Below are 17,616 nucleotides of genomic sequence, written 5' to 3'. Positions count from 1 at the left end.
CAACGGCTCGTTCTCCTCCCCAACTGGTATGCGACTCAAATGGTCTGCTACCAGATTCTCTGAGCCTTTTTTATCCCTTATCTCTAAGTCAAATTCCTGTAGTAGCAATATCCACCTGATGAGCCTCGATTTGGCATCTTTCTTGGTCATTAGGTACCTTAATGCTGCGTGGTCAGAAAATACAATTACTTTAGCACCTAGCAAATATGACATGAATTTTTCTAAAGCAAAAATAACTGCAAGAAGCTCCTTCTCAGTGGTGGAGTAATTCAATTGGGCCCCATTCAAAGCTCGAAATACGTAGTAGATGACGTGAGCTGCATTTCCTACTCTTTACCCCAACACAGCCCCTACAGCATGATCACTGACATCGCACATAATCTCAAATGGTAGACTCCAGTCTGGGGGCTGGATGATTGGGGGTGAGGTCAACAACTCTTTCAGCTTGTCAAAGGCTTTCTCACATTTGTCATCAAATTCGAAGGTCACCTCTTTTTGTAAGAGTTGGAACAACGGGGCTCCAATTTTTGAAAAGTCCTTGATGAACCTTCGATAAAACCCTGCATGTCCAAGAAAAGAGCGTACCTCCCGCACACTCGCGGGGTAAGGCAGAGCAGATATAATATCTATTTTTGCCCTGTCAACTTCAATACCCTTAGACGACACAACATGACCTAAGACTATCCCGTGGTCAACCATAAAGTGACATTTTTCCCAATTAAGCACAAGATTAGCCTCTATACACCTTATCAGGATCAATTTCAGATTATCTAGACATGTATCAAAACTATCACCATACACACTGAAATCATCCATGAAAACTTCAATTATTTTCTCCACATACTCAGAAAAATACTTACCATACACCTCTGAAATGTTGCAGGTGCATTGCATAATCCGAATGGCATTCGTCTATAGGCAAAGGTCCCGAACGGGCATGTGAAGGTCGTCTTCTCTTGGTCCTCTGGTGCAATTGCTATCTGAAAATATCTTGAAAATCCATCCAAAAAGCAATAGTAAACTCTACAAGCCAATCGTTCAACCATTTGGTCAATGAAAGGGAAAGGGAAATGGTCCTTTTTGGTGACGGCGTTTAGCCTACGGTAGTCAATACACTGCCTCCATCCAGTGGATTTGCGCACTGGCACGAGTTCACCGTTTGGTTGGCTTCCACCGTCACTCCTGCCTTCTTTGGGACTACCTGGACCGGATTCACCCAAGGGCTATATGATATTGCAAAAATGATCCCCACATCTAGCAATTTTAAAATTTTTTTCTTTACAACTTCCATCATTAGGGGGTTGAGCCTCCTTTGAGCCTGCCGAACAGGTTTAGCATCCTCTTCCAGCCTGATTCGGTGTATACAGATGGCCGGGCTAATCCCTTTAATGTCTGCAATTGTCCAACCTATCGCCTCTTTGTACTCTCTAAGGACCTGGATCAGTTTCTCCTCCTGGATTTTTGACAGTGCCGATGAGATAATCACCGGGAGTGTCTCGTTGTCACCCAGATATGCATACTTCAGGTGCTCTGGTAAGGGCTTCAACTCCAAAACAGGCGCCTGCACCACCGATGGCAATACCCTCTGGTGAGGTTCGGGAATGAATATAGGTGAAACTTCTTACCTTTTTGTGGAGGTTGGCAATGAGTGTAATGCTCCTATCATGCATTTTAAATTTTCACTCCACTCCACCTCAGGAGTTGTCTCCAACTCGAGGTGCTTGGTCATAGCTACCTCCAACTCATCCCTGCCAACAGTTTCAAACACTTCCTGCACCGCAGGGTCAATAGCACTCACAGAGAAAACTGAGCTAAAGTTGGAGTTTGAGGGATATTTCATAGTATCAAAGATATTAAAGTGCACAATTTCCCCATCAAATCCATGGATAAGGTACCCTTATTAACATCAATTTTTGTTTGTGCTATAAAAGGTCTACCTAATAACAAATGTGAGGGATCGGGTGAGTGATCATCATCCATATCAAGTACATAAAAATCAGCTGGAAACACCAAATCATTAACTTTTACCAACACATCTTCAACCAACCCATCAGGATATGCATTGGTTCGGTCAGCTAATTGAATAATTATCCCAGTTTCTTTTAATGGACCTAGTTTTAGAGAAGTATAGATAGATTTAGGCATGACATTAATTGATACTCCCAGATCCAACATGGCCCTTCTAATCACAGTGTTGCCTATCCTACAGGGGATAGTAAACATACCTGGGTCTCCGCACTTTGGTGGAAGCTTTCTTTGCAGGACCGCTGACACATTCTCCCCAACAATGACCCTTTCATCTCCCCTCAACTGCCTTCGATTGACACACAAGTCTCTTAGGAACTTGGCATATTTTGGTACTTGCTTGATTGCGTCTAAGAGAGGGATATTTATCTCTACCTTACGAAGCACTACCAAGATCTCCTTCTCCTTATCCTGCTTTTTCGATTTTTTCAACCTGCTAGGAAAAGGAGGCGGGTTAGTTTTAACTGTAATTACTGGGTTTGGAAGTACCTTTGGACCTGCACCATTGCTGTCCTCCCTCTCAAGCTCATTTTCGATCTTTTCCTCATCCTTATCCTTAGGGATCACAGGTTCAGGCTCCTGAATTTTCTTCCCGCTCCTTAGGGTCATTGCGCTCTCGTTCTTCGGATATAATTCAGGCTGAGACGGCAATTTACCTTGGTTTTGAGAATCCAAACGGTTGATTGTTGTGGCCATTTGACTCATCTGATTTCTTATGTCCTGCATTTCGGAGTCCGTCCTTTGCTGATTCTGCGTAATGGTTGCCATCATTTGTTTCATCATCTCCTTCAAAGATGGACCAGAGCTTGAGGGCGGAGGTGGTCAGGGTTGGTATTGCTGCTGGTACCCTGGTTGCTTATTTGGCACGAAGTTAGACTGCCTGTTCGGTGCAAAGTTGGGCTGCCTATTTCCTCCATAACTGAAATTCGGGTGGTCCTTCCAGCAGGGATTGTACGTATTCGAGTACGGGTCATAGGGCCTTCTTGGCGCGGGCGCGTGACCAGCCATGTTCACCTGTTCTGCAGTTTCTTCCTGAATCATTGGGCACATGTCTGCAGAGTGACCCATACCAGTGTAAACCCCACATACCCTGGCTTGTGATGCATTTCCCACAGCCAGTTGCCTAACAAACGAGGTCAACTCAGTTAGCTGCTGCTGGATAGAGGATGTCTCAACCTCATTCACTTTGCGTACTGGGACATCCTCCCTCGTATCGAACTGTTGTGAATTCTCTGTCATCCCTTCTATTAGCTCCCTTGCTTCCCGAGGGGTTTTGTTCACCAGTGCCCCTCCACTTGCAGCATCAATTATGCTCCTGTCTCTGAAAAGAAGTCTCTCATAAAAATACTGTATGAGCAACTGCTCACTTATTTGGTGCTGGGGGGACTTGCTGCACAACTTCTTAAACCGCTCCCAATACTCATAGAGTGACTCCCCTGGGTGCTGCTTGATCCCGCAAATTTCTTTCCTTAGACTTGCAGCCCTGGACGCAGGAAAATATTTATCTAAAAATTTTTTCTTCAACTGGTCCCACGTGGTGATGCTACCTGGTGGTAGGTAGTATAACCAGTCATTTGCAGAGTTCTTCAAGGAAAAGAGGAATGCCCTCATTTTTATTTGCTCTTCTGTAACGCCCGGGGGTTTCATACTGTTGCACACGACATCAAACTCCTGCAGATGCTTATACGGCTCTTCACCTGGTAAACCATGGAAAGAGGGTAAAAGATGAATCAGTCCAGATTTTAGTTCAAATGGAGTGTTATCATTCAAGGTGGGGAAGGTAATGCATAAAGGCTGCTGATTCAAATCAGGAGCAGCCAACTCCCTTAATGTTCGTGCATTAGACATAGTTCCTTCCTCCTGGTCAGAGTCACTCGAAGTGTCTCCAAACGAATCTGTTGGTTCAACTTCTGGCTCAGGTCTCTGAGATATAGCACTGGAGTGCTCCTCTCGGAGCTGTCTGGTCTCTTTTCTTGTCCTACGCGCAGTCTTCTCTACCTTTGGGTCGAAAATTAATTCACCTGTACGAGAAGAACGAGACATATACTTAATAACGCCAGTCCCCGGCAACGGCGCCAAAAATTGACAGGGTGTCGAAGCCTGCACAATAATAAAATTAAACCTAATTGCCAGTTAAAATGACCAAAATCCAATTCCAAGTACTGGAGCAGGGACTCTAGGTGTGCAATGGGTTACTTGATTCACCCTGTTCCAGAAGAGTTTGCTTGATCCGATATACCCGAATGGGATGGTTATTTTTTCACAAATAATTATGAATTTGTGGACAGGGCAAGTAGGGTCGTATCCTTAGGGATTGGGTATATTTGTCTCTTAAGAAATCCAAGGTAACACAAGGGGTGATTTTGTAGGAACGACGACAATCAGATAAATTCAAATAAGGAAATAAAAATAAATAACTAACTAGAAATTAAACCACAATTCACTGAACTTAGAATAACAATAATTAAAGGCCTAAATCAATTAAGACAAGGAAACAATTAAAAATAAAATAAAGTAGGCAACTAAAAGTCAAATGGCAATTCACTAAAATCAAGGTAATATTAATCAAAGATCTAGCCAAGAAGTAACTTCAGCAATGGTTCACCTAATTGATCATCGATGCAAAGACAATTCCAATTATTTACTGATAAATAGGTTAGAACTGTCAAACAAGCAATGACAGTCAACCCCTTCTTACTATATCGGTGATCAAGGTACGCCCGTTAATCACTGCTCTAATTAGGAAAATAATCCTAGGTATGCCCGTAAGATTTAATTCCCCAATTGCCTTACGTATTAGAGGTGCCCTATTCTAACCAAATAACACACTACCAGGGTTATTTCAGATTAGCCCGCGTATCCCCCTGACACAAATCTAATCATGCCAGTTGTCACTATTTCAGGACAATTAAACAATTACGGGTTTAATTGCCCTAGTTGACAATAGATTACCAAATTAACTAATTATCCGGATCCAAGACAATCAATTAATCAAATAACCATAAGCATAGCAATCAAGGAATATGCGAATACCAATAAATAAAAGGAAAAGATTAAATTAAATCGATCTCACAATTTTCTAGGCGAACCAAAGCCTCCGTTGTTTCCTCACTAGATTGGAGAAATTAGTTCATGTTTGGTGAACTAAGTCCACTGGAAATTTTAGCAAAAGTCACGGCCATTGTCTGCATTTCAGGAAGCCGCAATTCGTCGAACAATTAGAAAGCAAATGAAAGTTGACAGGTGCCGAACCTGTGCAATAATAATAAATAAAACCTAACTACCACATAAAGCAGTCAATAATCAATTCGAGTACTGGAGCAGGGACTCTAGGTGTGCAATAGGTTACTTGATTCACCCTGTTCCCGAAGAGTTTGCTTAATCCGATATACTTGAATTAATTATTTAACTGAATTTACTAACTTAGTAGACAGTGGTAAGCAGGGTCGTCTCCTCAGGGGCTGGCGAGAAATTTATTTCTTTTCAAGTCAAGATTAATAGGGGGTTTTGGGATTAAACGACAACTAAATAAATTAAATGCAGAAAATAATTAATTAAAAGAAATAACTAAGAGAAACTCTAGCCAAGGGTATGCTTCAGAAATGGTTCATGCAACTGATCATTGATTCAAAGGTAATTCCAACATTTATTAATAGAGTGGTTATAGTTGTCTCGCACGCGCTAAACAACCAACCCTTCCTTAATTTATCGATAGCTAAGGTACGACCGTTAACTATTTCCCTAACCCAAAAACAACCCTAGGTACGACCGTAGGATTTAATTTCTGGTTTGCATTAATAATTAGAAAGGCCCAATCCTAATTAACAAACACGCTACGAGGGTTTGTTTAAATTAGATCGTATGTTTCCCTGACATAAACCCAATTACGCCAGTTGCTACTGGGATAGAGATAACGAACAATTACGGATTCAATTACCTCTATTTAGCAAAATAGCCTGTATGAATAATTAATTATTGTGCACTAATCAATCATACACAAGAGCTATAACAGTTAAAAGCAGGAAACATATGAATACCAATAAATGGAGGAAACAATTAAAATAAATTAGATCTCACAGTAATTGTTGAACCAAGTCTTCAGTTGTCCCCTTCACTAGAATTAAGAGGTTAGTCCTCCATTAATGGAGAACAACCATGCGAAAGAGCTATTCGAACCTTACAAAATTGTTCCTGGCCAAATCGGCCAACTAGCCAAAGAAAAAGTCATAAGAACAAAGCAATTGTGCCCTTTTTATTTCTGCCGTGAGAAGAAGAACCGAATTTGTTGCTGCCTTCAACTCTTAATCACGCGGGATCCGGCCTTCCTTTCTTCCCCAAAGAGTCACGGCTCTCTTTCCTGTTTTTTTGGCTGAAGTCCTAATCAAATGGGAATCTAGCTTCCCTTATTATTTTTTGTTTCCTAATTGAAATCTACTAGCAAATAAAACTAATCTCCTAAATAGGAAAAGAAACCATAAAAGAAAATATCCCAAGTTTTCTAATCCAATATTAAAACTAATAATGAAGATTAAAATCTTCAAAATCTTCCTTCAAAAATTGCCTTGAATTCGACTCGGGCTTGGAAACCGACCCCAAACGTGCCACCATCCAATGAATTGGAAAATTGCCACTTTTAATCACGTTTTGCTCTTTTTCCTACAATTTAGCACCATTAACCAAATATAAGTAGAATCCATCAATTAACGCAATATTTGGCTGAAATCAAGGGAAGAATAATTATAGATTTAGCGACAAATAATGACCTATCAAAAGTCACAGGTAACAATTGAATCTCTTTATTGTTCCTAGCATCCGTAGAGCGAAGCCACTCAAAAGGTACAAGGCGGAAAAGTCAAAGAAGAAAGCCTCCAATCTCCTAACATGCGTGAGAGCAAGCCAAAGGAATTCTAAAGGAAAGAGTTAATGAAATGTTAAGCTAGTACTCCTCATTGTTCTTCTCACAACCGTGGAGAATGCCTACAAAAGGCTAAGAAGAAAAGTCAAAAAGTGGGCCTAAACTACAGGACGAAAAGCTCAAAAAGTGACCGCCGCCCTCATCCGCTGCAATCCCCCCTTTTGTATCTGATGGTCTCCCTTTTGCACTGTGCGGCGGCTCCCAGGGAAAACAAGACGTCGGTCAAATGATCGAAAAGGGCTTGTGTCCATTTTTCCCAAAAATGCCCTTGCAAGCCTTCTATTTTATTTTGTTCCCGATGGCTGTCAAAATAGCAGTAATTGTGATAGTTTTGATCTACTCCCTGAAATAAGTGCAAATTAAGAAAAATGAGTAGAATCCAGCAATTAATCCATATCAAGTCAGGTAATAGGGGAAATTAATAATAAAATAAATGAATAAATTGCAACCTATCACTGTTGCTCAGAGACTGTTCAAAATTGGAAAACTTTAAAAACCACAAGCTGCTTGACATGTCTGGAGTTGAAAATCTCCCTTGTGGAATCCCGAGATTGACACAGCTGCAACATCTTGCTTTACCCAGTATGAAGGAAGACATCCAAGCAGCTGACACTAATGAGGTAACTAGCTGGACGCAAAAGCCTAGTGCGTCACATTGGTCCTTCTCCATTGTGGATCGAACGGTACCAAACACTAGCAGAGTTTTACTTTCTTATAACGGTTCACTAATTCTTGAATTTCTGGACAGCAATCCTTCTGTATTGGACTCAACCTCAAATCATTTCCATCTCTTTGTTCATCCTTCTGAAGTGGCAAATGGTGCAGGGGACATGCTCTTCCACAAGGATGAATTGGTTTTTAGAGATGTCTATCTATTAACTAGGCATTGCTCTAAATCTCAAGGGCGGTTAGTGGAGATTCATCATCTGAGTGCTTTTTCCGAGTTCATTGAGGCTGTACTTCATAATGCTGAGTATATATTCTTGTTTGATAGTTTGTTTTTCAAATCATTTTCTGATTTAGGTGCTGGCAACATCAAGACGTTGAAAGGTTGTTGGATTGAGGGATGTGAAAATATGGAGTTCGTTATAGAGACAAATGACTTAGTAGACAGTAGCGAACGGGGGATAGAACTTGAGATTTTATGGATTTCAAATGCATCGTGTTTAAGGAGCATATACAGTGAAAACCTGCAGTTGGGGAGCTTTCAGAATCTGAAGTGCTTGTATCTAGATTGTTGCCCAAAGCTGTCGAGTGTTTTCTTTTCATCCCACCTGCTGCAGATGCTTGAAATTCTTCATGTCAGATGTTGTGAGAATTTGGTGGCTTTGTTTGGAGATGATGTAGAAGAGCATAAATTGCCTCATCTATCTATTAACTAGGTATTGCTCTAAATCTCAAGGGCGGTTAGTGGAGATTCATCATCTGAGTGCTTTTTCCGAGTGCATTGAGGCTGTACTTCATAATGCTGAGTATATATTCTTGTTTGATAGTTTGTTTTTCAAATCATTTTCTGATTTAGGTGCTGGCAACATCAAGACGTTGAAAGGTTGTTGGATTGAGGGATGTGAAAATATGGAGTTCGTTATAGAGACAAATTACTTAGTAGACAGTAGCGAACGGGGGATAGAACTTGAGATTTTATGGATTTCAAATGCATCGAGTTTAAGGAGCATATACAGTGAAAACCTGCAGTTGGGGAGCTTTCAGAATCTGAAGTGCTTGTATTTAGATTGTTGCCCAAAGCTGTCGAGTGTTTTCTTTTCATCCCACCTGCTGCAGATGCTTGAAATTCTTCATGTCAGATTTTGTGAGAATTTGGTGGCTTTGTTTGGAGATGATGTAGAAGAGCATAAATTGCCTCATCTAGCTGAAGTTCACCTGTGGGGATTACCAAAGCTGACAAGAATTGGGATTGAATCACCCTTGTTGAGATCTTTAGAAATTGGAGATTGTTCTGTGCTTTTACATGTTAGTTCTCTAACGGATATGCCAGAAAACCTGGAGGTGCTCAAGGTCAGATTCTGTGACAACTTGGAAGCTATATTTGTTGGCCTGACATCTGAAAATTTCATACTGCAAAGCTTACATACAGTTCATCTTTGGGGTTTACCAATGCTGGTCGGCATTGGTGCCAGATTGCCACCTCTGCAGAAGTACATTATCAGGGACTGTCCCAAACTAGCTCTCCCGGTGTCATGATTGGCCAGCTCTTTACCCACATCGCAGGATTTGTATGGCATAATTTCCTGGCAAATGCTAAAGGGAAGATGTTAGCTGCACTGTGAATGGTAGAGGAATGTATTCTTAACATGGTACAAGCTGTTCCAAACCAGATTGCTTTGTTTGCTATTAACATGGGCAGGAATTGTCCCAAACTAGATTTCTTTGTTTGCTATTAACACATTTGTGGTGAAATTTTGGAGCATTGTAAATTATTTTAGAGTTTTTGAGTGCTTTCATTATTTTGTCTAAACCAATTTAGGTAATTCCTGGTCTCAACATATTTAAAAGATTTTTTTCTCGTTAATATTAAAAAAATATTTCTTCTGTTAACATACCTTGGGTGAAATTTAGGAGCATTATAAATTGTTTTAGATTTTATAGTTAATTTTTCTGAATCGATAGCATGCAAGCTAAGGTAGTTTCACCCATAATTTTGTCTTTAAATTGCACTAATAGTAATTTTTGTGACTAGCTATTATACTATTTTACGCATATAATCACAATATGTTGGCGTATTTCTTTTAGTCATTTCAAGTGAAAATGTGGTTGAAAATAAGTTTGAAAATGATGATATGTGAGAGATCGAACTTATATTATTTATGGAAGAATGCAAAACACCGAAAAAAAGGGGCAAAAAAAATGTCAAACACGAGGAACCAAGGTGCATGACCTTAGTAGTGAGGAGACGACTCGACTAGTGTAAAACTAGTTAATTTAACTTGCCCGATTTTCCTATTTCAAATGCATGATTTCTTTTAACATCACAAACTGCTTGTCTTTTGAGTAGTAAATTTAGTTCCTTCCATTAAAGGGACCCCAAGAGCCTGACGTGAGAGTTCACGATTCTCACTTTTATTTTTCACAATTCTCAGTTCTTATGCTTAGATTTGTACTTGTTAGATATCACTCCATATTCCTTCACCTTTATTTTATTCTTTTTTTTTTTTTTTTTTTTGTCGACGGAGTGGGGTGTCCGGGTCAAGTCCGTAAAGGCGGCCCGACTAATCCCCACTCCGGCCCGGTCCAGCGCCCCAACCAGACCTAGCACGTTAGATGCACGGCGAACTGATGTTGCTGCGGAGGTTCGACCCCAGGACCTAACGGTCCCGAGGAAGAGGCGCCAACCACCAGCCCATTCACGTGGGGGCCTTCACCTTTATTTTATTCAAGCAGTTAAAAAAAGTATTCTTTCACTACTTCTTCTTGACACCTTGTACATTCTGCACTATTTGTACAATAACCCTTAAAAGTCTAATTATTTACAATAATTATCACTTTTTCTCATCCGATAAAAATTTCTCCAATCAAATTCTCTTTTCCTGCAATTCACATGAAGAAACTAAACTAAAGAGAGAATAAACAAATTTAAACAAGGGATAATTTCAGAAATCTCCCCTGAGTTTTTTGACAATTTCATTCGACTCTCTTGAAGTTTACATAATTACAGAGACCTCTCTTGGTGTGATTAAAAAGACTACAATATCCCTCATTAATTGTCAACTCATTTAAAAACTCTATCAAATATTAAATATCTCTCATCTATTATCAACCAATAATTCAAACTATAGTCATTCCCATTTAACTATCTATCTTCTTCTTTCTATATCTATTTTTCTTTCAAACTCATTTATTTAATATTATTAACAAAATGTGTATTGTTGCCATTAATAAAATTACCATACACACCAAACCACCAATACTTACCTATCGTGGTATCTATTCATAATTCTCAATTTTCCATTATTATTAAATAGTTTCCTTGCCCCCATTTTTGTTTCCAATTTTTGATAAGCATTAGTAAATTGAAATTGTCAAAAAACAAATTGAGTACTAATTTCATTGTGAAACTAGATGGAGATGAAGATAATGACAATGATAAAAAAAAAATTAAATATAGGAAGTTGAATAGGAACTAAATAAAAGTTATTTTTTTATGTTGCCATAAAAAAAGTGTTCTTGGTATATATTTATAAATGCATTGTGTTTCTATTTTTTATTTACAATTATTGACGTTATTCCTATAGAGAGAATTTGATTGATTTTGAACTCTATACCAATGGAGTATATTGGATATTGATATTAGTAGTGATGATTTAATTTACTTTGTATTAAAAAGGTGGCAACCATGGAATTAAAATTTAGGGATATCGATGAATATTGTTGTGTATTAAATAAAATCTAATATTGATATGAGATTGTAGGTGAGTTTTTGGGTATCTGATTTAGCATTTATAGTTGATACAATGGCCTACATCATAAATTTTTAGGTAAAAGAGAAATATTAAAATAGAGATAAGTGTTCATTTAATGGTGATTTAGATATTGATGAGTAGGTAATAGTGATAGCAAATAAAGATAAATGAAATAGAGACTATAAACCATTTTTTTCCTTTACATTTTTGTTGTGAATTATAACCTAAGGGCATTATAGGAATTTTGAGAAAAAATATTGCCTTTTGGGCCTAAAATGTTACGTAAATAGTGAAAATTGGGGAGGTAAGTGTAATTTTTAGAATTTGAGAGGAGCTTTTTGCAACTATCAAAAACCTCAGGGGAGGTATTTGAAATTAACCCTTTAAACAAATAAAGGAAGTATGCTTGGAATACCATAGAGAAAAAGATTAGATAAAGTCAATGCAAATCAGGCAAGAGAGACAAAAGAACAAATGAAATCATATGTTGCTTGGTACTATAGGAAAGAAAGTAGCATCAAACATAAATTGGTTATTTCAAAATTGTCATTTTGCTATCTTCAAGTAAAGAATAACAAACTACCATCGCGTATGAATCTAGAAGAAATGAAGGCTAAGAAAGCAAAACTAATTGTATTTGTAGTCTCTAATTATTTCAAAATTTTGTTTTATCCATTGAACTTGTTTGTGTCGATTCATCCATTAAGTTTCAAAATATGCATTATTAACTCGATCAGCTTGTCAGTTAGAGCTCTGTTTGGATTGTAAATTATTTGAGATATTTTTACTATAGCACTTTTTGTGATGTGATATATGTGAGATGAAAAGGTAATTGGGAAGATAAAAAGGTGTGTTAAAAATTGTAATGATGATGTAAACAAATAAATTTTGGCTAATAATTCTCTATCCAAACGATCATCTTTAACAGAAGTAAATACTAATGAGATGCACACCATCTCAAAAAAATCCATATCAAACAGTCATTTCAAAGTTTTATTTTACCAATTGGACCTTATGTCTTTTTGTTTTTATGTCATTTCACCCGCTGAATTTCTAAATATATTCCATGATTTCTAGAAAATAGAAAATTTGTCCTTGGATGATGGTATACGTGTGACATGTAGTTAGGTAGCATAAATGAAGAGAATGACCAATACAAAGAACATTAGTTATAAGTCAATGGAAGAAATTGACATTTTCAACAAAAAAAAAAAAAATCAATGAACAAAATAAAATTTTGAAACACGTTGCGGAGCTCAAGCACATACGTGAACTTTGTACTTTATTCTCTTGCTTTTGAAATGATACATTTTGGTCCCTACGTTTTTCTTTTTTTTTTTTTTTTGTACCTTTTCACGTCTCTTACTCTTAAAATAATAATTTGGTCCATCACATGTCCAAATACACCATTTTGTCCCAAAACTCAGTTTTGATAACAATTGTAAAATGTTTGACATAATTTGAATCAAAGCTCAACAAGTAGCACTTGAAGTACCGATGTTCAATTTTCTAATTCTAAAAGCTAGGAAATTTTCACGCTTGATTGTTTTTTTCTTTGCAAGATATTTTATCTAGAAAAAAGTAAAATGCTTAGACTTATATCCAAATTTTGACTTGAGGAGATTTCAGCATACAAAAGATTATTTTGTATACTACTAACATAATAAAATATTTTTTCCCTCATTGTTAAAATATTTTGGTTGAAATTTAGGAACATTGTAAATTATTTTTGATTTTTCGAGTATTCTTACTTTTTATCTAAATTGGAAACACACAAACTGAGGCATAGTTTCTAGCTGTAGTTTTATCTTTAAATTGCATAACTAGTAAATTTTGTGACTATCTTCCAATTTTACACATATAATCTCAATATGTTGACACATTTCTTTTAGTCATTTCAAGTGAAAACATGTGATCAATAATTAGTTTCAAAGCAAAAATGGTGCACTGTGGATATGTGACGGATCAAATTTTTTATTTTAAAATTGAGAGATGAAAAATATGCCACAAAAAAATGTCAAACATGAGGAACCAAAATGCTTGATCTTAAGAATAGGGAACTAAAAAAGTACAAAAGTAATTACATGTAACTGGCATGATTTTCCCATTTCGAATGCATTATTTCTTTTAACATCACAAACTTTCAAAGACATAAAAAATAAAATCAAGTAAGAAATGAAATGCATAATATGAACCTTGTTTTCTTGATTGGTCTAATTTTTAATTCCTCAATTAAAAAGAGCCCTAGTTCCTGAGGTGGAAGATTTCACGATTTTCACTACACTACTACTCCAAATTTGCCTTATTAGATATCGCTCTCCACATTCATTTAGCTTATTTTTTTCAAGCAATAAAAAATCATCTTTCACTATTTCTTCTTGGTACCTTATAGATTCTATACAATTTGCACTATAACTCTTGCAAGTCTAATTGTTTTAAAAAATTCTCACTTTTTTTTCGTCCAATAAAAATTTTTTCAATCATATTCCCTTTTCCCAACAAGTTACATGAAGAACCTAAAGTCAAAAAGAGAATATACAAATTTAAACAAGTAAAGGAAGTTTGGCTAGAATGCTAGAATACCGTAGAGAAAAGAGTAAATAAAGGCAATGTAGAATAGCCAAAAGAGACAAGAGGAACGCATGGAATCATACCTTGCTTTTGTAATCAAGTCAATCAAAGTACCAACAAACATAAATTGATTATTTCAGGATTGTTATTTTGCTACCTTTAGGTAAAGAATAATAAGTTGCCTTTGAATATGAACTTGGAATAAGTGAAGACTAAGGAACCAATTCAATCGTATTTGTAGACACCAAGTTATTTCAGAATTTTGTTTTGCCCGCCCAATGAATATGTTTACCCGTGAATTTATCCATTAAATTTCAAATTATGCACTTTTTGGTCATTTAGTCAGTTTGCTTGTATCATCTTTGACAGAAGCAATTACACAATTGAGCTAGATTCGCACACCATCTTGGAGCATAATCCCTCCTTGCCCAATGCCAGCACATTTTTTCAAAAAATTTCCTGTCACCAAATCATTTCAAAGTTTTATTTCAGCTACTGAATTTTGTGTAATTTTCTTTTTATGTCATTTTATCCACTGAAATTCAAATACATAAATATACTCACGGTAATGTTGTACAGGGGACATTTAATTACACATGATGAATGAAAGGAATGACCGAAAAGAAAAAACATTTGAAAGTAAATGGGTGAAATTGACAAAGTAAAATTTTGGTGCGGTTTCAGGTTTTTAACCTTTTTAAGTTCCTTACTTTTAAAATGATACTTTTGGGGGAAAAAAAAAAAAGGTTCAATGGACAAAGTAAAATTTTGGTGCGGTTTGAAGATCTATTGTGCAAACTTGAACTTTTGTACATTAGTTCCTCGCTTTTGAAATGATAAATACACCATCACACCTGTAAAATACACCATTTTGTCCGAAAATTCATTTTTGGTCACATACTCAATTTGTGATTTTCACATAATTTAGATCAAAACTCAAACTATAGTGCTTGAGGCACTTAAGTTGACTTTCCAAATTCTTGAGTGTAATTCTGAAAGCTGGGAAATTTTCCAGCTCGATTGGTATCTTTGTACAAAATATTTTGACAAGGTAAATGTAAAATGATCAATTTTATGTTTAAAATTTAACTTGAGATGATTTCAATGGAATGAAATTATGCCAAAAGCAATTAAAGAAAAGAATAAACAAAGGCAGCGTAAATTAACCAAAAGGAACCAAAAAGAATGTATGGAATCATATGTTTCTTATAGAAAGTAGCATCTAACAAAAGTTGTCATTTTATGTGGAAGGACACATTCACCACCAATCATTCTTTTCTGCTTCTTATTTTGCCCTCTAATTTCAAAGTCTTTCAATAACCATACCAGACACAAGATCCTAATAGTTATTAGACATATGGAAGAAAAACAACTTAACCATTTCAGTCATGAGGAACACCCTCTCATCCTGAGTGAGTTGCGGAAGGAAAACGACGACGGTAGTATTGATCGAAAGTTTGTAGTCTGTTATGGGTGTCAGGAGCAAATCTGGGATCCTGCGGCGTACTGTTGCTTTGCTTGTCATTTCTTTCTTCACAAAATATGTGCGGAGCTTCCTCGACAAATTAGGCATCCGATGCATTCTCAGCATGACTTAGTCCTCCTTGGGAAGCCACCTTATTATTCTCGTAGTTGTATCTGTGATGCGTGTGGCCAAGATGATTGGAAGTTTTTCACCTACCACTGTTCCTTGTGCGAATTTGATCTCGATGTGTCGTGTGCTATTTTGGATCAGCCGGAAATTTTGGAGCAGCGGGAAATTGAGCTCGATTGTCATCACCACCGTCTTATACAACTAGAAAAACCTGCTTCTTTCTTGTGTGATGCTTGCGGTAAGGTTGATGAAGATTCGTCCTATTTGTGTCCTACTTGTCAATTTTGGATCCACAAAAAATGTGCCTTGCGGCCAACAAAAGTGAAGCACAAGGATCATAATCACTCACTCCAACTGGCTTATTCTCTTCCGTCTGACCACCGCAAATTTCCACAACAATGCTCTGTTTGTTGGAAAAAGGTACGTCTGCGTGATTGGGTCTATTATTGCGGTCCTTGCAGATACTTCGTCCACATTACATGTGTTGTGATCTCTCAAAAGGATGAAGAGCAGCTACGTGAAGATATTGAATATCCTATCTCGTAAGAGCTTTTCTTTGTCTTGCTTGCTATTGTTAACGCAATGGTTGATTCTTTAGCTTTTTTTTTTTCCCGCCGCCAAAAATTTAGTTTTTTGCCCTTTTACCATAATCATGATGAAATAATTTTGGCATTCTATCCTCTGAGTTTCTTGTCTTGTGGGTTGTTAGAGGAGAACAAGTTCAAAATGTGGTGAAACTACCATCCAATAACACAGCTCAAGAATTGATCGCCCGTTTTCTTCTCAAGGAGGATGAGATCAGTAACAGTAATGACTCAGTCAAATCGAATATTCCAGAAGAGATATTTTTGATATCGCACAGGAAGCATCCGCTTGTTCTTTTAGAGAAAGTACAAAACTTAGATGAGATAGAGAGTACTACTAGTGACGATCAGGAAGAAGCAAAAGCATTATTAGTATGTGACGTGTGCATTGAACCTATTTGCTCATCTGATGATCCCCACTACTATGCTTGTGCCGAGTGTGGTTACGTTGTCCATTTAACTTGTTCTAACCTCCCTCCTAAATTGCACATCCCACAGCATCCCCAGCACCCATTCTCATTGATGCATAATCCGAGTGCAGTTGGTCATTTTACATGCCAGGCATGTTACCGGTGGACCAATGCTAACTATTATAATTGCAAACCTTGTGAACTAAGCATTTGTATCAAGTGTGCGAGTGCTAGCATGATCACGAGTAGCGTCAAACACGATGGTCACAAGAAGCACCTCTTGGCTCCATTTCAAAGTTCAGATCGCATACGTTGCACGGCATGCGGCGGCTATACATATGGAGGTGGTTTTGGGTTTGCTTGTGAGGATTGCCATTTCTACGTGGGCTATAACTGTGCTCTGCTGCCTCCTACGACCACACAGAGATGGGACAAGCACCCACTTCTCCTGATATATCCTCCGTATTTCGAGCATCCTGAGGAATTCTACTGTGTGCTCTGCGAAACAGAAATCAACCCAAATCATTGGATGTATCACTGCCGTGAATGCGACTACTCATTGCATCCATTGTGCATTCCCCAAATTGGACGTGTGAAATATGGACGCTTCCTAAATGTGAATAATCATTCTCATCCTCTCACTCATGTTCCCGAAGCAAAATACAAATCCTTTTGTGGGAGCTGCAACAACAGGAGGTTGGATTGGGAAGAGGCTTTCGAGTGTGATTCGTGCAGATTTTATCTCTGTCCAGATTGTGCTTACGAAAGGGAATTGACTGATTATGAAGAATGACACTCTCGTGTTTTTGTAACTGATTTTCACTTATATATTTATGAATTACTTGGAAGTTCAAATAAAATAATTAGTCAACTTGCAGATCACGTTAGTTTTTTGGTGTTGTCTTTTGTTAATCTATTATTTTCATAATTTATGCAACAGATCTCGTTTTCTGGTAATTGCACTCTCCTAATCTTTTAATATTGTAAAAGATTTATCAGATCCTCATCTTCCATTCCTATCAAAACTACTCATTTTTTAGTAAAATACAATTAAAATGAAAGGTAGAGATAATTAGTTTTGTCTTTTTATATGATAAAA

The 17,616-nt window shown here is 37.3% G+C and overlaps 1 protein-coding gene across 1 annotated transcript; it reads left to right on the top strand.

Moving 5' to 3' along the window:
• Positions 1–15,221: 15,221 nt before the first annotated feature.
• Positions 15,222–17,399, top strand: LOC113781610. The gene is made up of 2 exons (XM_027327572.1): positions 15,222–16,065; positions 16,233–17,399. The coding sequence occupies exons 1-2, from the start codon at positions 15,287–15,289 to the stop codon at positions 17,308–17,310; spliced, it is 1,857 nt and encodes a 618-aa protein (XP_027183373.1). The 5' UTR covers positions 15,222–15,286; the 3' UTR covers positions 17,311–17,399.
• Positions 17,400–17,616: the final 217 nt, after the last annotated feature.

The sequence above is a fragment of the Coffea eugenioides genome, chromosome 8 (genome assembly GCF_003713205.1).
Source record: "Coffea eugenioides isolate CCC68of chromosome 8, Ceug_1.0, whole genome shotgun sequence".
In the NCBI taxonomy this organism is placed as follows: Eukaryota; Viridiplantae; Streptophyta; class Magnoliopsida; order Gentianales; family Rubiaceae; genus Coffea; species Coffea eugenioides.
Note: the sequence above shows the minus strand (reverse complement) of the source record. Positions and strands in the feature narration are given on the sequence as shown.

What these genes read in the sequence shown, in the direction of transcription:
- LOC113781610 (XM_027327572.1), top strand. Translation starts at nt 15,287, where the DNA reads ATGGAAGAAAAACAACTTAACCATTTCAGTCATGAGGAACACCCTCTC. An exon ending in GATATTGAATATCCTATCTC is followed by an intron (nt 16,066 to 16,232) that starts GTAAGAGCTTTT and finishes GTGGGTTGTTAG; the next exon opens with AGGAGAACAAGTTCAAAATG.